The sequence below is a fragment of the Micropterus dolomieu genome, linkage group LG10, assembly GCF_021292245.1.
Source record: "Micropterus dolomieu isolate WLL.071019.BEF.003 ecotype Adirondacks linkage group LG10, ASM2129224v1, whole genome shotgun sequence".
Classification (NCBI taxonomy): Eukaryota; Metazoa; Chordata; class Actinopteri; order Centrarchiformes; family Centrarchidae; genus Micropterus; species Micropterus dolomieu.
Window position 1 is genome coordinate 21,547,001 of NC_060159.1, and position 22,249 is coordinate 21,569,249.

The window sequence follows — 22,249 nt, forward strand, 5'->3', positions numbered from 1 at the left end:
CATATTAGTTTGGATGTAACAGAGGAAAGTGTTACATGCCACATAACTGCTTGACTTACCCAAATTATGAACTACTGCTGAGTACAGAAGAGTGGATACAAAACTTCTGTGAATGTGTGCTACATCCAAAGAAAAGTGGACCTAGCAAGTGTCATTGAAACCACCTCCATATTGACCACACACTACAAAGAAGCTATTTACGTTACATTCATCAAACTTTTAAAAATGCAAATAGTTGTATCGAAGTGCAAACTGGTCCTAAAATACCTAGTGGAGCTGAAAAAATCTATATGAAAGCTCTCTTTGTACCTGTATATGAGTTTCGGTTTGCTGACTGCTCTCAGCGAGGTGAAGTAGACGAGCTTTCAGCGGCTGCTCTTTGTCTCGAAGTGAGGGCTTTTGATTTTTCCCTGACCCACAGCCTCTACGTTGTGCCAGGTCATCCTCACTCTCTGTTGGGACTTCCTGAGCCTGCACTTGCAGGAAATCACAACGAGGCGGCACTGACACAGCACTACCCACAGGTGAGAGGTCTTGTTGTGGGCTGTCCACGCTTTGTTTCTGCGGGAGACTGTTGCTCTACCGCGTGTCGGCCAATATGCCAGTCGCTCTCAGCGGGGTCTTTCCATGGAGCGGCCGTCCCCTGCTGAGTTAAGAAATGTTCATCAGGGGGAGGTCGGGGCCAGTCAGTTAGAATCACTCAGGCATCTCATTAAGATGAACAGACTTGAACAATTACAGTGGACAATTGTTAATAAATAAGCTGCTGCTTCAGTTCAATCAATCAACTTAAATTCAATTCACAGTTAATAGACGCTGAACGTTGATTCAAGGGTTAATTCTAATGCTGCAAAATTCTGTCCTATTTCCGTCCAACTTAAGTCAAATAATATAAAATATCCTTAAACTAAAATCTGATGTTCTTCCTAATGTTTATTGTGCCTCCTACCAATAAGTGGCTTTAGCGTGGCAGAAGTTGTAAGCCTCCTTGCTGAAAAAACATTTTTTGACTTGAATTTGGGCTTTATGTTTACATGTACCAAACAACTGCAAACACTTGCAGCACTAGGGTTAGACTTTGAGAGCAAATTGAAGATAATGATTACAAGGTCCTGTTTGGTGAAAATAAGCACTCAAACTTGACTTGAGGTACCACATGACATCTTTCAAAATATGACTGACATGATTATCTCTAATAAGGTTTGTAAAAATTATTAATTTTAAAATTGTTGCTTTATCAACACAAATATCCATTAAGTAGTTGTAGTGGTAAGACAGTTGTGGAACATTACATATAGCTACTATGCAAAATAAATACTTTTCAGGGTATTTTTCACAAAGCGACAGACTTTCAACAATCTAGAGATATATCTAGAATCTAGAGATTCAGTTATAACACAAATCCAAATGAGACATGCATAACCTTTGCTCCAGAGCAGAGCAGAGCAGACAGGTCAGAAAATACATACAAGAGATGCAGATCTTGTCATTTCCTTCACTACCTTAAAGGCTCAGTGTGTAAGATTTAGTGGCATCTATTGGTGATGGTTGTGAATTGCAACCATCGGTCCAGTTTACCACTACCCAGAGCGTAGGACAGCTACGGTGGCTGACAACAGCACAAAAGGTGTCTCTTCTGAGGCAGCAGAAAGTGGCCAGTCAAGGGTTCTTTAGGTATATTTATTAAGTTAGTAAGTGTGGTGTTTCTGCACCACAGTCCATTATAAACCACACATTAGATAAAGTTTATACAAACATTGACAAGGGAAACACATTCATTCTCTCTGTGATTATGGACCACTGCCAAAACTCCCCGCCAACAATAATATCTGGCCTGCTGCCAGATTACGGTGCTTTGATAGGGGCAAAAATATAAATAAATATACACTTTGATAGAGGTGCTGAAATAGATCTCAGTCATGACAGCAACAGTTACTCACACAATCACTTCCTCTTTAGTGGTTTTGCCTACAAAATAAAAGCAAGAGAAGCTTGTTTACTGTAATGCAGTTTTGGAGTTGAACTGAGCTTTTACTTTGAAGAATTCTGAACGACATTAAAAGTATCTGTAGCCTGCTTGACACACCTCTGAAAGATGCTGAAGCTGATGGATGAGGATCAAACACCGAAACAAAAACAGTGCAGCACATGCTGTGATCTGAAAAAGAAGTTGTCTCAAGGTGGGGTTGAACCCTCATCCCTTGGATTGTGAGTCCTGCGCTTTACCAACTGAGCTAACAAAACCACATGTTGACACAAGGCAATATTACAGCTTATATTATCAACCACGATCTAATAGATAAAACTATTTCTCTGATGCACAACTTATTTGCAGATCCCTGCAGTATATTATTACTACTTCTTCTTCTTCTAACGTACATATTCAACATAGTGACAAGTGTCTGCACTGCCTGAATTCACCCAGAAGTAGAACAAGAAGAACGTAGTGACGAAGTGCGCTCTGTAGCGCTGTTTGTCCGTTTTCAGCTACTGTAGAAACATGACGATGTGACGTGGCGACATCCATGGAAGGGGGTGCCCGCGGTTATATAGATATAAATGGCTCTTTCTAAGGTAATAAAAACACACACGTTTATTATGCAAGGTCTTTAAACACCACTGAAAACATAGTTATGGCTCTTATATTGCATTTCTGTCGATAGATCCTCAGAAATATTACACACTGAACCTTTAATATGATTATGTTTAATATGTTACACCGCATGATGCCTCTCCATAGCATGACCTTACCAGTCAGATGGGAGCATTGTGTCACTGGGTTGTGTCTCCTGTGCTTCATCTGACTCCCTCAGTTGATCTGTTGCTAGGCAGGAGGATTTTCTTGGTGTTAGAGTTTCACACAGCTCCTCGAGCGATTCAGCCCATTCCTCGACAGATGCAGCTCCATCTACGACAGCCTGGGAGGAATGTGAGCTTCTGATAAACTGAAGTATATTTCTTTCTGGCTATCTGATCTTTTGCCACAATCATACAGTTTGCACAATCAGACGTTAATGCCATGTTACAAAGTTACGCAAATACCTGTTTCTGCGGCAAAGACTCAAGGTCAGTGTGGTCAGTGGCTTCATGCAGAGCGTTAGTTTGCGTTTCACATTGCACAACAGAAAATGACTGCTTTCCAACTCTGATCTTAGACCATAAGATGGGAACAAAGGCAGCCATTTCTCTGCGTACATCCTGAGTGTGACAAAACAAGCAGAAACTTACTTTGCAAAAATGTTTTTATCAAAATTTGTATGAAATATGTCAGTGGTCCCAGATTATCATGGTATATCACAGCTGTTAGAGCTAAGGGAAACCAGTAAAATACTGAATTAATCAGGTTCTTCTTCTACAAGTGGGATAACCCCAAAAGTAAGACATTGTTAAGTAAAAGAGTTAAATGAAACCAAATTGACACTTTGGGATAATACACATTTAGATTTACTCAATGGAATTTTTAAAGAAATTACTGTATTAAAACAATAAAACCCAGTAAATGTTAGGTGTGTTTTAAATTACTGAATACATTTACATTTATTCATTTAGCTGATGCTATTATCCAAAGCGACTTACAATTACTATATATCAGAGGTCGAACGCCTCTGGAGCAACTAGGGGTTAAGTGTCACATTGGTGGATGTGTCACAGAGGGAATTAATCCTGGGTCTTATCCTCTGTACCATAGCCACCCCAGTACAGTTAGACTTGGTTTAAAATCAATTAAACCTTTCTTTATGACAGAAGAGGCTCATCTCTTTCTAGTGGGTGCAACAATCTTCTGTGTACAGTCCCTGTCATACCTCCCACTGCTTTCTGACTGAGTCAGAGAGGAGTATCAAGTCCTGGAGTTGGGGCCCAGCGCAAAAGGCCCCCAAACCCTCCACTGCATCCAGGAACTCCTCGAGGATGGCAGGCTGCAGAATCTTTAAAGCTTTCTGCACAGAAAGACATAAAGCTGGACAAACATACACAGACAAAACTGACAGCTATGCAAAGCGAAACACCACAAACCTTTAAATAACTTGGCCTAAATCTAAAATAATATTTTGAGTTTCCAAGGTCTGGATGTTTTAGCACGAAAAGCATTTGCTCTGTTTTAATCAGTTGATAAGCAACAAGTGGGTAGAAAGCTGTCTTTACAGTCAATTTGAAATGTATCACACAAAAAATCAGTTAGTGATGTCTTTTTTGTTTTCCATCATTAAAACTGTACCTGTTTCCTCTTGGCTTGTGTCTCTGAAATCTCTTTGCCCCCAAATAACTTCATGGCTTGCTGGATGCGTCCTTGCAGACGAAACCGGGCCTTCTCCAGTCTGCTCCTCGCCATTGACTTTGCTTTCGAATGAACTTCACCGTGGACCATGAGAGGTTGCCATGGAGATGTTTTATTACTCTGTAGAACGCTTACTCTGGGTTTCGATATCTGAGTTGGTGAGGGGGGTGAGCTTTGCTTTTCCTCTCGGACTGGGTGTTTTGGGTTCTTTGGTCCATCATTTTGACTTGGACTTGTAGTTTGAGTGTGGGATTTTGAAAATTTAGCCCCTTCTACAGTTTGAGCAAGAGGATGTACTGGTTCCTTCAAAGGCTGAGGCTGCATTTTGATTTGGACATTGGGTATAACAATGGTTGGTCCATCCTCTTTGTTCGTGTGTTGCTTTATAGGCCAAACCTGGAGACCTATTGTCCTGTGTGAAACCTGATTTGGGTCCTGGATTTGCAGCATAACTTTCCCAATCTGGTCTACATGTTTGGTTCTGGCCACAACAAATAACCCTGCGTCTGGCTGTCTCTGTGTTTGATGGGCTGTTTCCACATCTCGCGGAAACCCAAATGACCTAAACATTCCAAGAATCTCCTAAAGAAATAAAACATATACAAATCACATAGTCTCCAAATAACTAAGTAACTGTTGAAGAACAGAAAAAGTTTATTTAACTCACCTGGCAGTGGGAGACTGCCTCTGAGATCCTGTCCTGCAATGAAGAGGCGCTGAGGTGCTGCAGAGGACAGGTTTTCTGAACTTGAACCACAAAATCCTGCAGATCCTGTCCCTCAGTTATAACCTGGTTCTCTAGATGCAAGCCTCGAGAGATCAGTACCTGAAATGATTATACAGCCAATACTGTGTTATCTGTATTGTATTGTTATTTTTAGTACCTAAACCAATCATTAGCATAGATTGACAACTTCACAGGAAAATTTTACGCTTTATATTTGCCCTTAATACACTCCAAAGGAATGCTTGAGTGGCCCTGTGGCCTCAAACCATGTTACTCAAACCCAGTTTTAGCCTATTTCAATGTGCATGCGTACCATCCGCTACCCAGGAGGGTTATTACAGTACTCAAATCATTTACAAGTAGACATTGTGAAACACAGTAAAAACACAACAATGAAGATCAAACAAAGAGAGACAAGAGAGTGAAAAACATCAGTCACAAACATTATTATTAAAATTCTGGGACCTGTTTCACCAAATATGCAACACGCCGCCACCATTTGTAATCTGCATGTTAACAATGCTCACAGATCACTTGTGAAAATGGCTTCAGCATAATTTGTGATAACATTATCATAAAACCTAAATAATGCCAAATTAGAAGGTGCATAAAGTTTTGGTTTGCTGACTTTGGCCATAGGTTCCGATGCAGAGTGTCCTCTGTGCTTTTTCCCCTTTAGGTGCTGGAGACAGTCCAGGGCCTCTGTGCTCCAGCGTTCCAGCTCAGCCAAATGGCCCTCCAGCCTGGACGCAGCCCGCTGTAGCTCTCTACATGTCCTATCTGCTTCAGCAAGCATCTGTTGTACAGATACAAGCAATTAGGTCTGAACCCAAACCTTAGTTTGTCATATTACAACACAGGGTAGCAGGACTATGTACACATGTTAATATATCAATAACAAATCCTATTGTTACCTAGATGTTGTAATTGTAACAATGGCAACAACTGTTGTGTTTCCTCTTTCTAGTCTCCTTGGACATGACTGAATGTGTGTTCACCTGTGCACTGGTTTAATAAAGTTCAGCTTCAGAATGGGTTTAGTCAAAAACTGGATGGACTGAGGCCTGTTGAAATGCAGCAGAGTACCTGTGGGAGATTTTGCTGGAGGTTCTCTATGTGGCTTGTTTGAAAGTCTTGGGATGGACTGAGAGATGAAAAGTCCACCTCAGCCATCTTTTTACTCAGTAGCTGATAAAAAAGAAAGTACACAAAGTAAAAAAAAGAGACTAGCTCAGGCATGGACAGATTTAAAAATCGTGTCTATATTTTGCTGCAGATTTTTATCTAGCTATCCATCCATTAATTTGAAACTTTGCCAACCTGTAGTTTCTGTCTGTTAGCCTTCAGTGGGACTGAGGCCACCTCCAGTGGCTGCCTCAGTAGCCAGCTGGCCTCCTGGGTCAGTGAATACACCATTTGAAGACAGCTCGGACCAACACTGGGCTCTGATGACACTTCCTAAGAAAGACATGCTTCATGAATAGCAGCCATTATTGGTGTCTGTATCTCCTATTTTTCCTACGTTTAAAGTTTCATTTACTTTTGTGAAACATTTTCATGGAAATCATGAACCTTTAAAATCGTTGCATTGCATTTCATCTTAACTGTCTGTTAGGTCTGTTCTACCTGTAGAAATAGCAGTGAGAACATGCATACTTACAAACATTTTCCTCTTCATGCATTCAGCCCACTGCATGTTGACCTTCCTGAGTTGCTCGGCCAGAGTGAGGCTGGTTGAAGATTCTGTCACTTCAATGAGCAAATTTCCCGCCTCATTTAACTTAGCCTGACATGAAGTCCACTCACCCATATCCTACAGTAACCAAACCAAAAGGTGAATCTAGGGCTTCCTGCAACCCCAAATCAGTGAATTTTTTTTATTAATCATTGGTCATTCAGTTTTCAAACACTGGACCTCACAGTGAAAGTCATACAGGAATGTTTTTGAGTTTTACATTCAAATTCTGGACAAACTGAGTTTACCTGCGTCTCTACAGCAGGAGTCTGGGTGTGCGATTGTATGTTCTGTGCCACCCATGTCTGGAGAGAAGGAAGGCATTTGTTGTAAATCTCCCACGCAGACACCACTCTCTCCATCGTCCCTCTCACAGCCGTCACAGCCTGTGTGACCAATTCAGCTTCACCTTCTGCTCCCTTCACCTGGCGAGTAATAAGCTGGGAATCTTGACCTGGGGAGTGTGGATGTCAAGTCTTGCTTTTTAGAAATTCAAGAATTCACAACATATCAAAGATTAAGATAGCATGGCACAGATTTTGTGCTTACAGAACATTTGACAGACAAAAATTTTGCTCATACTTAGTGCTGCCTTGCCAGTGTAAGCATTTGCCTTTTCTTTCAGGTTTTGGAGCGCATCCATCAGAATCAAAAGCTGGCCTTGGCGCTCCACTGTTTCCTAGACAACAAACCAACATGAGTCATCGATTTTGCTGGCTTTTCAGGAAGCATAATATGTAAGATCACTCACTAGATTTAAAAAATGTAAGCTAGTCTGTTAGTTTGATAATATGCCATTCCCTGTTATCTCATAATAATGCTGCTCACATTAGTGTGTTGTTGGAACTGGCTTTATGTACGGCTCTTTCAAATACTTACATGCCAGTCCTGCAGAAGCACAAGTACTGTATCCTGGGAAGTGTAGGGCGATTTCCAGGTCTGAAGCTTAGCATTGATGCTGCCCAGAAGATCCAGTACAGTGTGACAGGATTCCTGGTATTCTAACTTGATCCCTTGATACTTGGCTGTGACTCGGATATTGGTTAAACTGTTTTCAAATACAGAATGCATCAGTGCATTATTTCATTAATTTATTGTAACCAAACTACATACACTTGTAATGCAAGGGACTTAAAAGATTTATGACTTTAAACCATATTGGAATATTGATTTTACTAAGAATTAAGTCATTATGTACCGTCTTTTTATCTCATCAAACTTTTCAAGGGGCACTACTACGTTCCCTGAGTCATCCATGTTGTCATAAGTGTCAAGGATATTCATGTGGTGGCTCATCTCCTTAATTAAAGTCTGAAAAAAAACAGCAGACAAGATAATTAGCACATAAACTAGATGATGATTGTGCTTCAAGTCTCAAAATATTGTTATGTTGCCTGTTCATATGTAGATCTGCCCTATTTGTGTCCCATGACTTATATGTTATTTCAAAACCCTTGCAAATTGTACATTTTGGATTTCTGAGAGCAGGAAAGATCAAATTTGTTTTGCAGCTTCAAAATAAAAATAACCTTTAGCATGTCTTGTTGAGCTCTTGCTTTTTTTGCAGCATCTGCGTGATCTTGCGTTATTCCTCCATCTTCTGTTAATGCTGCCTCTGCACGCTGCAGCCATACAACAACAGAGTTCAGAGGAGAAGGAAGACTTGAGTCCAGGTCTGCTTTACGTCTCTGCAGCTGAAGAACGACACACACATACACAGCCTGGTCATTGTTATGCTGTCTAATGACTGCTCTGTAAGCCTATTCATCTGGAGAGAGACAAAGGAGGTAGATCAGAAAGACTAAAAGAAACCTCAGGAGAAAGTTTTTCCTCTCTAATTCTATTTTGCATAATGATTAAGTCATGTTAAGATAAAACAACAGCACAGGATGCAATAAGGGTGCAGGGCAAGAGTGACTAAAATCCTTCTGAGGAAAGAGTGTGACCCTGCTGCTTTTTTCCATAGTGGATTTCCTCACCTCCTCTTCCAGATGATCCCACGCTGTCACGAGCGCACACTGCTCTTGGCTCAGCTCAGGGCAGCGTCTTATGGCAGCAAGGAGGCTCATCACTGGTCTCCTTTGCTCAGTGAAGGAGTCAGCGAGGTTCTGAAACACCTGATGAACCAAACACAGCAACAACATCTAATCGCTGTACAACAATGAAAGTTTTCTTATTTCAGCATTTGTGCTTCGCCTTACCTGATATTTTTCTGCATAGCTCGACATTTCTGTAGCCATCTGTGCCTCTGACAGTTCCTGGTAGGCTTGATGCAGCCAGCAAGTCATCTCTAGTATTCGCTCACTTGGAGAGACCTACATTTTTTTTTTTTAATTGTCAATAACTACACTTTTGTATTAACTATGAAAAACAATGTGAGAACACCCTGAAAACAGCAGTGGATTTTGTTTTTCAAATTAAGAAAAGTTAAGAAAAGTAAAATTAGGAAAGTTCCATGCATAGCCATGCATCTTATAAATATCAAACACATACAGCTGAAATGTTCTTCACTAAAACTTGAGAGAAAGACATAAAAATTGGACAAATATTAACTGAAGAAGGACTTCTTTGCTTGGTGTATAGTACCTGACGTAAGGGTGAGACAGCAATTGCTGGAGTGAAGTGAGCAGGCAAGTTCACAGGTGAGGGAGAAAAGGGTTGGACTGGAGGAAACAGCTACACCACCGCCACCAGAAGAGAACAGGGAAAATAATTAATACCCCTCAGTTTCATGCAATAGATTGTGGGTTCACGCTCAATACAGGGACGGGAAGCAGCAGGAGCAGAGGAACAGTAGCACTGTTACTCTGCAGGACTTAAGTTTAAACTTTCATGAGAGAAGATGTATTTTTCTAAAAGCAATGCTTTCTGTTCTGCAGCAAAGTCTTTAGAAGGTGTGAAAGTCAATGTGATGGTGTGATTAAAAATATTAATATGAATACCTACCTGCAGATGGTCATCAGGTGCTGGCATGTCATTGGAATACTGCAGAAACTGAGCTACGTAAGTCATAATGGACTTCTCATCTGGGTCTTTAACATCAACATCTGTAGCGCAGATAAATACACAGAAAGTCTTTATTGTTGTTCAGTTTGGCAGCTACTCACCTCCACTGTCATTTTAAGCGATGTTGTCTTGAATGACATATAGTAGGAAATAATGAAAAATAATAGTTATGTTTTTTTGTGGGCGCAGTAATGTGTCAGTTTGCTTATTCTAACTCTTATATTGCAGCCACTGTTTGTACCTTCTCCCATGTACAAAAATCAATGTGACACATTTATGTCTGTGCTAAAATGGGTGAAGAAAAGCAGTATTCATTGAAAATACCCTGTCATAACCATCAGGGTATTTTTTAATGATGAGTTTTAGTAATGTGCTATGCTATTGTGAAACAATACTTAGAACTACTCAACAATACTACTTAATCAGCCTCACCCTGTGGCTCCAACAGGCGGGGGATGTGGAGCTCCCTCTCAGCCAGGTGGAACGCCTCTTCCAGGTTCTCCTGGTTGCTTCTGGACTGGACCAGTGAGAGATCAACCAGCTGCGGTCTGAGAGAACACAGGATGGCCAAGAAGGCAACACCACTTCTCCAGCTCGACCTGAAGTCCTTCATACTGACAGAGCATCCAACCCTAGAGAGAGAAAGACAGATGGATGACAAAAAAAGAGGGAAGAAAACAAAGTACTACTCGGGATTAGTGGTGCCAATGAAAAGTGTAGGACTAGTTGTCCTGTAGTGGAACAGTGCAACCAGTGCAACAATGTTGCTCATAAAAAATTTCATGTTGCTAGCGTTACTGACTTACAGCCTGTTTCTTAAATTTAAACACCTGTGTAATGCCTTTGTAAGCATTCATATATATTGCAGATAACCCACTTTTGGCATTGGTCCCTGACCCACATGAGCAGGGCCTTCTTGGCGGACATTCGGAAGCGTCTGTGGAGAGGCGATGTCCGGCCTGCAGGGACCGGACTAGCTGGGACTGGGCTCCCTGACCAGGAGTCCAGGCTGGCCAAAGAGTCGAGGGAGGAATGACAAGAGCTGAAGGAGAGAGTGCTGGCCAGCTCCTCAATCTAAAACAGAGATAGTGAAACAATATAATAGATATTAAATTATCATTATATTTCAAATGGTTCCTCCATATGTGAAATATGACCAAAATGTACAATTTAAAGCCAATACTTTGACTAAGTTTTTTTTTAATATTAATGATGCATCACGAAATGCTTGTTTGTTTCGTCTTCCTCTGTTTCTACTCCAACTTCCTTTTCTCACATTAGCAGTAGTAGGTTAATTCTGTTTGTGGTGGCATTAGTTTACCATTGGCACTCACATGACAGTGGAGGATGATTGTCCATATAAGTCCGAGGATGATGGAGGGCCGTCCATCTATGATATCTGAGATGTTTATGTTCACCAATTTGATCTACACCAACCGACCATAACAACAGTTAACCAAACACACTGTGGATTCAGATGCTATGTTTTTTTTGTGTGTGTGGAAACTTACAGATTTTCTCTTGAGAAAGTTCAGTGCTGTTTCAATGTTGGCCCTCTGCTGGAAAACCCCACGGCCTCTTTGTCGTTTCTGTGGAGATAAACATCAGCTTTATTATGAGAATAATATTTATTTAGTTGTAATGGAGGAATATAGAATCTATTCAACTCATTGATATCAGAAGCACATGTAGTAACTCACCATCGGTTGGCCAGTCATCACCTCCAACAGGTCGAGCAGCTGTGACCCATTTCTGATGTCAGAAAAGAGGTCTGACACATATGAGGGAGGGCATCTCTGTAACAATGCACAAAAATTACTGATTTATCTGTCCAGCTGAACAATTCATAATATATATATATATATATATATATGGTCCCTCTTTAATTTCACTAGTTCCATCTACTACACTTCAGTTTCAGTAATGTTACTGATAGTGAGATAACAAACATGCATAGTCGAAGGTTGTATGTTATAAATTACAATAAAATGTACTGCATTTCTTGCCTTGTGAATATCAGCAAATGAAGGCAATATACACAACATTCATTTGCATTAATAATTTCAAAACAGGAAGTAACAGAGCTTACAAAAGGTATCAAAGTTGTGCTAACGAATTTTAGCAATGAAAGCACCCACCACAGCTGTATATAAATAAATATAAATAACCTTGAGTCGTATTTGGTGGGAAATTTACTGCCATAATTTTATACAAAAGTTCAGGTTTATGTGGTGTCATGTGGTAAAACAAAAAGTAAAAGGCTGATGGAAAAATAAGTGCTGAGCTGTTTATGTTTTTGCACACCACAGAGTGCAACAGGAAGCAAACGGGTTTATAGGAAATGTGAACTACTTTGTGGGAAACACTGAAAAATTCTATTTTAAATTTTTTTTTTTTTTTTACAATGACATGAATTTTCTTAATGCTTCACACAGCACAGTTTACAAATGCATCCTTTACCCAAAAAGGTCTGAGCCTACAAATTCTGTCTTCCTTCCAACACCTACTGCCATGCAACTTCAGTTGATTCATTGAAATGTTTCCGGGTCAAAGCTTTAGGTCAAGTCACAACAGTAAACGTTGTCCCCCAGACATAAAGGAAATACTCCTGGTGGGGGTGGTCAGTACACTCAGATTGGTGTAACAGATGGCAGGTTATGAACCAGTGATTTTAGAGCGCAGTCATATGGACGTGAGGTATGAAGAGGAGGCTGGATTCAGATTACATGCTGTTTTGCTTCACTGAAGCACTATTTATACTCCAGTCAAGTGTCACAAGCAGCTCAAGACCTCTTTCCAACAAGATCCATGGTGAGCTGCCTCACTACACCTCACTGTCTGAACACTGACTCAGCATGATTACAGCTTTCTTCATATCATTAACAGCTCCACCACAGCATGATGTTTCAATAATACCTAGGTAGAGTTCTCCAAAACATTTATTTATTTTTTCATTCTTGTCCAAATATTGCATGTTGAAAAGCAGCTAAAGTCAGAGTAAAACATAAATCAGTACTATTGATCATGTTTTGTTTGAGACATCTCCTAAATTAAAGTTAAGTTTTAGAATATACATAAGAAAAATATCTTTAAAGGAAAAGTAAAGGCATGCAATACCTGCAAAAGGCAGTTTCCTTTTTACATTTTAGCCAATGCTGCGAGTAGCATATAAACCTTAAATTAACATTTTCTCGTCAGTCCCTTTCTGCATCACTACTCCAGCCTCTCCCCAATCCAAGGTAATCTCCAGAAGATATATCCTATTAAACAGCCAAATGCAAACTTTTGTCTGGGGGTATCTTTGACAAAGCACCAGTTCTTATTTATTTATACTGTATTCAAAGCAATAAAACCATCCAGGAGCATCAAAATCAGGAGTGAGCAGTTTTTTGTTTTCATCTATAATAGTTTATTTATCTTATAAGCATCACATATAAATATGATATCTAAATGTACCTTAGAGAGTTGAGCATTTATCCAGTTGGTGAATGTCCTTTTCTGAATCTGTTCATGTTCCACTGATGAGGAAACAGACAAAACATTTTATCTATAAACATAGAAGCTTGTGTTTGCTGGCATCCCTGAAAAAAAAGTCATGTCTGGCTTGTCACAGTCCTGAAAACACCAACTAATGTAAACAAATGCACAAATCACTTTTCATAAACATTGCAGTATACTCCTCAAAAGCAACCTGACTTTCTCTGACCTTCCCTGTCTGGAATATGCTGCTGTAACAATCCAGACATTTCATTACAGCAGTTGGAACCTTGATCTAAGCTGCAGCTAAGTCATAAAAAAAGCTACTCACCAACATCAGAGGACTGAAGGACCTTCCGAACCTCCATGCTTATAACTGATAGTCAATAAACCCATATATAATGAGTGAAGAGACTACTTTAAATAACATATTACTGTCTTCTCAAACACTAGGTGACCCAGAGTGGCAGGAAGCTTGAAGCTAAAGTAAGGCTACCGGCTGGGATCTGGCTACAAGACGGCTTCCAACACAGTGACAGACATAGATACTGACGCTCACACACACACACAGCAGATGTACACAGAGACACACTCACAGCCATGATGAACTCACAAACAGACATTTGCACACACACAGTAAGGGATTTTGGGCATATATGGTTCTTGAGAGTTACTAGACCTGATCCTAAGATTCTGTTGCCAAAACATTAACCTTTTACTATATATAACACTATAAAGGCATTCCTTGTTACAGTATTATAGAAATGACAGAACACTTTAAGTAATATGCAAGTAGTTTTGGAAATTGCCTGTTTGCCCACTTTAGTATGAAGAAACACTGACTGGGTAAGTGAAGCCAATGATCTCCTGGGAACACATGAATCATTTTGGTGTCCACTTTATATTTTCATCAAAAGAAATAATGGGTGTTTATAATCAAATTATAAGTATTTTACTACTTTAATTAAAATTATTCGTAGAATATAAATAATGCTTTTATTGTGTGTATTTTATGATATTAATGTTTTTGTTGTGAAGCACTTTGTGGCCCTATACCTGTGAAAGGTGCTATAGAAATAAACTTTACTTACTTACTTACTTACTTACTGTCTCCAACATAAAAAGCATCTGCCTGCATCGCTTTCATAAACTTTTACCTACTACTTTCTGTATCTATGTGCAATCATGGACTGTATATAAAAAAGTGTGCAATGTTGCTTCAAGTCTCTTTTCCTGCAGACCAAACATGACAAAGATTGCACACTCAAAGCTACAGGAACTTAAGGTTTTGTCTGAGGCAATCAGAAATGCACACACTCACTTTCAGATTGAAGAACTCACACATGTAGATATCAGGTTTGGCTATGAATCATACTCAGTGAGTCTGCTGTTTGTTTAAGAGCCTCCAATGCAGGAATCTCCTGAGCATTTTAATCACTCGACTCCACCCAGTTCAGCTAGAACGCCCAATACAAACAGCAGTAAGAGGCTTCATCACTAACTTCTTACTTCAGGCCATTGTAAGATGGCATCAGTCAAGTATGTTTTCTCAGGTCAAAGTATAGCTCTTCACAAATGTTTACAACAAACATAATGTGAACACGACTTAATGTTGGAAGAGTATGTATGTCAATATCTAAGTATATCAACTTTTTAACATCAGTTTTAGTTAAGTTACCACGTACTCAGACACTTGCCATTGTTTATTTTGGTGCATTGTCAAAACTGCTTATGTCTGATATTCCCTGATTCACAGTAAAATTCTTATTTTCAAGTACATAATTAGTACTGGACACTGATAAAACCATAGCCATATTTAAAAGCACGCCTTCTTATAGTATTACATGACAAAATTCTGCACCTCTTGCCATCAAAATTAATATTTTCAGCTCGCATAAAACATAGCAAGATGTTTTCCTTTTAACACTTAATTCAGCAGGTAATTGTTCAAGATCGACAAGATTTGCATAGTGCATAGTTTTCAAAAGTGAGATAACACAATTGGGAGAACCACCATGTTTGGAGACTAAATCTTTGTCAATCAATGAATATGGTAACGTTCAAGGTAATTTTTAATGACTATCCATCATTACACATACAGTAGTTCTGCAGCCTGAAGTACCAAGAACAATGTGTCTGGTAATCAAACTAAAAATGTGAAGCAATATGATTAAAGCCCAGTATCACCAGGAAATTAAATGTTTCATCTAATTAGTGTTGGAGTCACATTAATGATTGAGCTTCTTCGTATGGACCAAACAAAAATCTCAGGGACTGAACAACAAAATCATTCATTGTCTCTGTACAAAGAACAAATATCCTATCATACTGCAAAAAACACAAATGACAAAAGAATATGAATTTACATATATTTTGCAAGCATTTGTTAAGACAAAGGCAGATATGTGTTATTTTTAATACATAAATATACTTTTATACCATACAGAAGCCATGATTCTTCTCAAATTCAAAAGTGAAAATAAAGGCAGAAGCTGCAATTACCTTAATAATATGCAATATTTTGTAAAGTGGGATGATACAAGTGCCATCTCCTGTGTGTGAGTAAGGGTATGGCTGTTAACTAGCTGTTAACTAGATTGTTTTAATTTTCAGAAAAGTCCTGAAAATGCAATCTCCACACATGCAAAATAGCAAACAAATAACTTTAACTTTAAATAGCTTTAACCTGACAGTCAAACTGCTTTTAAAAATCCACACAATTATCAATTTTCAGCACTTCCCATTTTCACTTCTTTAGGTTATGAATTCCTAGTGCGTGTTATGTTTCATATTAAAGTAATGCAAGACACATAGAAACAGATCGCCTCAACAGAATTCATAGTTTGGCCATTACTATGATTCCCCACCCCAGCACATCACATGTCACAACATCTACAAAAGCACAGGAATAGACTGACCTTGGAGGAGCATGTGCACGTTGTCAATGTCCAATGGAATGCCTCCATCGTCTTCCTCTGCTCCACCTGAAGCCATGTAGTCTCTCTAACCACAGCACGAGATCAACATCAGAACGGTCCAGGAGACAGAGATAAGTAAATTGTCCGCACAATTGCAATCCACAATGCTACAAAGAAAAGAAAATGCTGAGGGTAAATACTAGTATCAAAGCTTGTTTCAAAAGATTAGTTAGCTGCCTCCACTGCCATTAGTCACGTTTCAGTGAGAACGCACCCACCCACACCCTACATTACCAGACACACACACACACACACATAGATGCAAGTAGACACTTGCAAACACTGAAACAAAGAGCTCAACGAGGAGGAATAACCGTGGTATATGGAAAGAGCAAGATATCCAAAAATAGTTCATCTTCAACATACCTGTAGCAGGGCTGTAGTCACTGAACACAGCTAGAACATACTGCATTACAAAGAAGAACCCAGTAGAGTGTGTACAGTTAACAATAAATGTCCTCAGCTGTGTCCTTTCATATTGGCACAACTCTGCGTTGATCCACTGTGTGTAGGTCCTTCAAATAGGACTTGGCCTTTTGGTGGTCATAAATGAAAAAAGGTGCCTCTTGGTTATTGGAGCGTGAGGACAAAAACGAGTGGAAAGTCCCGCCCACGCACACTGCAGGCCCAAACCACTCCTGCAGACTCTCATACAACCTTTGTATCCTGTAGTTAAAAGGTAATCATATACTCACAAATCTCTTATACTAGCTATATCTTTTTTCTTTATCCTTTTCTTGTTTTTACTTGTGAACTAGTTTAATAATGTAACAGTTGAGAAAAAATGACACTGAAAAAGATGCAATATTTGTGAAACTGTTTCAGGTTCCTTTTATGGGTCATTCCCCCTCATGACTTTGCAATATACAGTTTTAAAAATGCAATTCTGCCTGTACTTTCTCAGCTGGTTTCATATTGAGTTATAGCGATCTAGTAAAGCTTTTCAATCATTATTAATTACAGTTCAAAGTAAGTAATCACTGGGAGCAAGTTTATTTAATACTTTACCTGAAACGGATGCTTATAACTGAATTTAAACTGAACATTATTTATTTGTTTCACCTGAACAAAAAGAGAGTGTACTAACAGTAGATCATGTCATACAATGCCTTCTTTACCCTTGAGATCAGTGCCAGTGTTTTATTTGTTGTATTACTATGGTGAGCAGACAGAGCAGGTCTGTGTGTCACACAACAGCTGCACCCTCACCTCAAATTCCCACGTGTGTCATGGCAGTGGTACAGGCATGAAAACGTAGAACAGGATGGTTATAATTATAATAAGGAATATACAGTAAGGAATAATTGTTCCTTTGGAAAGTGTGTGATTGAAACTGAAAGTAAGGCAGGGTTTTTCACATTAAAAGGTTATTCTAGTGTATTTCTACTGAAAACACAGATTATAAAAGCATCAACTGAAAACTGGTATCGGGTTTAATTGCATCAACAAGTATATGACACCATCAAACTCTTACTTCCCCATGCATGTCAATTTTGTAAGTCTTATAAAGACTTGAATATACCACGAGAGTAATTATAAGATTTCAGTGGTCAATTATTGTTTACCTATACATGAAGCCAATGTGCAAATCTAAACGTCTAACAAGATGAAACCCAGAAACTCTTGTTGACCAATTGTTGGCCTTTGGTCCTACACAAAATGTCCATCCATCCATTCATTATCGATACCCGCTTATCCTTGCAGGGTTGTGTGAGGAGACTGGAGCCAATCCCAGCTGACATTGAGTGAGAGGCGTAATACAATCTAGACAGGTTGCCTGTTCATCACACTCACATTCACAATTATGGCCGATTTAGAGTGTCCACATTTTTTTTAGTTTTCAGATGGCTGACCAATCCATCAAATTTGCCACAACCTTAACTTCAATCTCTTTCTAGGAACCACCTTTTAGAATCCTTTTTAAACATAGTGTAAGAAAATCATCAAGGGAGGGAATCTTGAGAATGACCAAAATTAGCTTTATACCCATTCTTCTTCTTTTTATTTTTATTCTTTTGACAGAACTATGATTGAAATCATGTTTCCATTGGCAGATTTCAGTGACATGGTATATGACATCTTATCACATTTTTGAGACTACAATTAATATAATTAAGTCTTTAGGTTACAGCATGATATCTACACTATACATTTACTGTAATAAATATATTTTTCATTAATTAATTACAAATCTAAATAAAATGATGGTGTCAGCAGAACATAATCCCCAGATTTCAGCAAAATGATTTGATGAAGAAAAGATCAGTGTTCACAAGGTACAGGGTGTATATGTCATTTTACAACAGGGTTGAATAATTACATTAAGTTTGTAGTTTAGCATTTATGGTTAAGTCCTCAAGGTGGAGTCAACAGATAAAGGTAGGCATACTGTCTCTAAAATAAGCTAATAGTGTAACGTTACCTCCATTTGGTGGCGCTACATACCAAAACATGAACTAAATACTACTCAGTTAAGAGTAGAAGAAGACATCCCCCACGACTTTGACGTTTAGCAGTAGCCCTGACCTTCCTACTGCAGCGTGACAAACTGAAAGGTAAGGGAAGAGTTAGCGCTTATTTAGGGAAGTCACTTTATCATAACAGAAAATAAGCAGTTGTTGCCTCAAGAAAGGAATTTAAAAATAAGTTATCATCTCTACTTATCATGCTTGTGTGTCTTACTTCTGCAGGTTTACTCAGGTAGCTAGCTAGCTTCTTGCTAAGTGTAGTGGAGTCTTTCCGTTTGTCCAGTGAAGATGCTAAGACGCTAGCACAGAGCCTTTCAGCTAACGTTAGCTAGTCAAGTTAAATAAACACTAATATATATATATATATAATGTGTCTGCTTGTAAATATTATCTTATTTTAACCGACGTGTATGCATTTATTGCTAACGCTGTCTTGGATACTAGCGTTAACTTACAGAATGAAAGTTATAATGTTAGCAGTAACAACTAGCATAGCCAATTACGTTACGTTATTTTAGTAAATATACATGGTTGGACACGTCGATGAAAAAATCTCTTATCCCACTCACAGTAAAGATAAGAAAAGTGAAATGCTATTTTACCTCTTCTTTTGATCAGTATTTACTAGGTGGCCAAAGTCATTACTGAGGCCTAACACAGCTGAGGGTCACTCAGAGTCCTGCATCCAAGTTAATTGAATTGAATCTGAATCAAGAAAATGAACCGTTTTCTAAAACGTAGCTTCAGTAAACATCAGTGCAACCTAACATATTTTATGGATTATGCCAAAAGTATGAACTCCATATGATTAATTAAACGCCCACATTTAGTTCTGCCTGGTAAGCTTAAGCACACCACATCAGTAAATTAGTTTGTTGTAGTCTTTCTCTGTAGAGATGTTCTTCTGCTGTTCCAGTCATGCTTCTACTGAAATAAACTGTTATTTGAGGTTGTGTCATTGCACTGACCTAGTAGATGAACACTGTTTTGAGACTGTTGCTTTCTCCCACAGATGGCTGGACGTGCGTTTGCAAGTTGGTGGGGCAAGATGAGCCCTTACTACACTAAGGCATACCAGGAGATGTGGGTGGGTCTTGGCATTATGACATACCTGTACTACAAACTTTCCTATGGGGGTGAGTTCAAGTCATACTAATTTATACTGTTGAAAATATAGGTGCACTTCATAGCACAGATTGATTGATTACTAATTTAGTTGTAGTAATAATAATATACTTACATTTTATTGTCCTAATACAATATATTCTTAGGACAATTTATTGCCTTAGGATATTGTCCTAAGAATACTGGAGTTAGAAACAGGTGTGAAATACATTTGGTTTTCATAGTATTGAATACATAAGCAGCTATAATTACTTATATGTATTTAAAATGCAGTTTCTCAGAGGTATGGGTTAATGTGTCTAATATAATGTCTGTTTCTCTTCCAGGCAAGAAGGCTGTAAAGGACAGTAAGTAGCCTAACATTTTGTGTATTCAAACTATATAATTTAAAAACTTAATGACCCCAGATCTCTGAGTGTTTTGGCCATTGTGGGCCTCATGTTGCACTTGAGTAAACATTTGTCTGCAATATGCTTGTAATTTTTAATTTACCCTGGATTTAAATATGTTGAACAGAACAAACTTTATTAGCAGTGGCACCAAGTTTGGGCACTTGGGTGTGTTCATTTTAAACACAAGTGTTAGAATGGTTAGGTAAGCCATCAGTCATTGCCCTCTCTGTCTGTGTAAAAAGTTTGCAGCAGTGAACGTGAGCTACTGTATGCTACAGCAAAAGTCAGATGTTGTGCAACTACATATATTTCCCTCTAGATGTCAGTGATTGACTAATCCCGTCATCAGTGGCGGCTATTTTAGTGAATTTTATTGTTAATAAGAAATGTACTAGTCTGAATCAATAATAATCAATTTGGTCATCAAACATGTTTATTTGTGGTCCTCTCTTGTTGCAGAGCCTGCCCATTGAATTTCCACCATGATGTCCACCCCTCCACCTGCTGTGAAATAATGCCCCAGTCGTTAGCCCAGAAGTTCAGCTTCATATTTGAATTTTTGTTAATATGGAACAAATAAAGTTGTTATCCACAACTTTTTATTTTCATTGGTGGTGTTTTTTTTGTATTGTTGTGGCTTTAAAGTAATGCCACATGACTTTTTTTGTTTTGTTTTATTCAGTGGTGAGTGTAGACAGAAGAAGCTACTAACAAAATAATGTATTAAAAATTAACATTAGGCGCTTCTCTACAGAACACTTAGTCTCCACAGAAAATGTTTATTTTTATATATGGTTAATACAATTTTGCTATATTTTCAGGGATGCTTACTGATGCAGATTGAGACTTGCATTATACGGTCTGACAACTCCATTTCATCAGTAGATCAGTTCACGTTTGGGACTATTTTGTGTCTTAGTGTTTGCCATATCCGGAGACAATGAGTGAGCTATTCAGAGCCAATGAATGTTTTGGGATTACATTTTAACTAATTTAAACAGTACTGCCATATTTGGTTGCTTGTTCTGGGAGGCCAGACATCACTAATTTAACCTAATATTTGTAATGGGGTGAACCCACATGATAATGACGATCTCCATATGCACACTCAGCGCTATTACTTTTACATTTGATATTTACAATGGTATATTTAACATCAGTTATATAATTCTTTTAAACTGTTCACTCTGATTGCACAAAGGACTGTAGCATCACAACTGGTTTGTTGGCAAAAAAAAATCAATTGCGAATGAATCAGTTTCTATTTACAGTGTGGTTCACTGAACTGAGAGGGAGTTGAGCAGAGTCCTGCCTGGGGCCAGAAGTTTAGTGCTGGGTGAAGAGGTGGATAAACTGATTCCACTAACTAATCACACAAGTGTTGGACATGAAATGTCAATATAATATTTAATGGTTTGAAATCAACGTGTCAATTCAATAGTCTGAACTTATCTTGTGTCAATACGTTTTGTTAGGAACCACATAGACTGAAGCTGAAGTCATGCAATCATATCTGTTGCAACTCATTCGTTGTCAAACATAAAGTCCACCCAAAAAACAGGCTAGGTGCCTCCAAACATGAACATTTTTTATTACTGTCTTATTGAGGATGTCATAGATGCAGTAGTGGTCTTTTGTAGAGTTGACTGACTGACTGAGAGGAATCGATAGCTTCTGATTGGAGGGATCATGAGATACTGGTCCGGTGTGTAGGCATTCATGAATTTGTTCTAATGCTACATCATTAAATAAATGTACGACAGTCTGATGTGGGAGCTGTTCAGGTTTCTTCCTGCTCCTAGTACCACAGCTGTCATGCCATGGATGCCTAAATATACAGTACACGCCCCACAGAAAATGTTTTGCATATAAATAAGTTAGTTTTTCCACACAAAATCTAAGTAAAACAAAATCAGATGTAAAAGTTCTTATTATGCAGAAAATGGCCCCTTTAATTTTTGTATATGAGTACTGACGGTCGTCCTAGTCACTGATGTGATAAAGTATATTATACTGGATTATTTTTTGCTAATACAAGTAAGAAGCATTTTAATATTGTACTTGA

At 38.6% G+C, this 22,249-nt stretch overlaps 2 protein-coding genes across 3 annotated transcripts; one reads left to right on the forward strand and one right to left on the reverse strand.

Moving 5' to 3' along the window:
* Window positions 1–470: 470 nt before the first annotated feature.
* On the reverse strand, window positions 471–16,862 carry syne2a (spectrin repeat containing, nuclear envelope 2a). 2 transcript variants are annotated; one of them, XM_046060320.1, is made up of 27 exons: window positions 16,566–16,862; window positions 16,140–16,306; window positions 13,201–13,262; window positions 11,445–11,540; window positions 11,256–11,333; window positions 11,079–11,171; window positions 10,622–10,818; window positions 10,177–10,376; window positions 9,685–9,785; window positions 9,325–9,414; window positions 8,940–9,053; window positions 8,718–8,855; window positions 8,268–8,432; window positions 7,937–8,049; window positions 7,618–7,786; window positions 7,321–7,417; window positions 6,987–7,192; window positions 6,664–6,816; window positions 6,324–6,461; window positions 6,090–6,191; window positions 5,632–5,799; window positions 4,944–5,102; window positions 4,217–4,858; window positions 3,804–3,938; window positions 3,043–3,198; window positions 2,752–2,918; window positions 471–643 (listed from the first exon to the last, which is right to left on the reverse strand). In XM_046060320.1, exons 2-27 carry the CDS (start codon window positions 16,213–16,215, stop codon window positions 580–582), a joined length of 3,879 nt encoding a protein of 1,292 aa, XP_045916276.1. In that variant the 5' UTR covers window positions 16,216–16,306; window positions 16,566–16,862; the 3' UTR covers window positions 471–579. The 2 variants fall into 2 exon arrangements, with proteins under 2 accessions (XP_045916276.1, XP_045916275.1); XM_046060319.1 differs by lacking the exon at window positions 16,566–16,862 and having other exon boundaries at window positions 471–646; window positions 16,140–16,309.
* A 1,736-nt stretch (window positions 16,863–18,598) lies between these two features.
* atp5mj (ATP synthase membrane subunit j) lies at window positions 18,599–20,779 on the forward strand. The gene is made up of 4 exons (XM_046060741.1): window positions 18,599–18,754; window positions 19,680–19,803; window positions 20,119–20,139; window positions 20,644–20,779. Exons 2-4 carry the CDS (start codon window positions 19,680–19,682, stop codon window positions 20,655–20,657), a joined length of 159 nt encoding a protein of 52 aa, XP_045916697.1. The 5' UTR covers window positions 18,599–18,754; the 3' UTR covers window positions 20,658–20,779.
* Window positions 20,780–22,249: the final 1,470 nt, after the last annotated feature.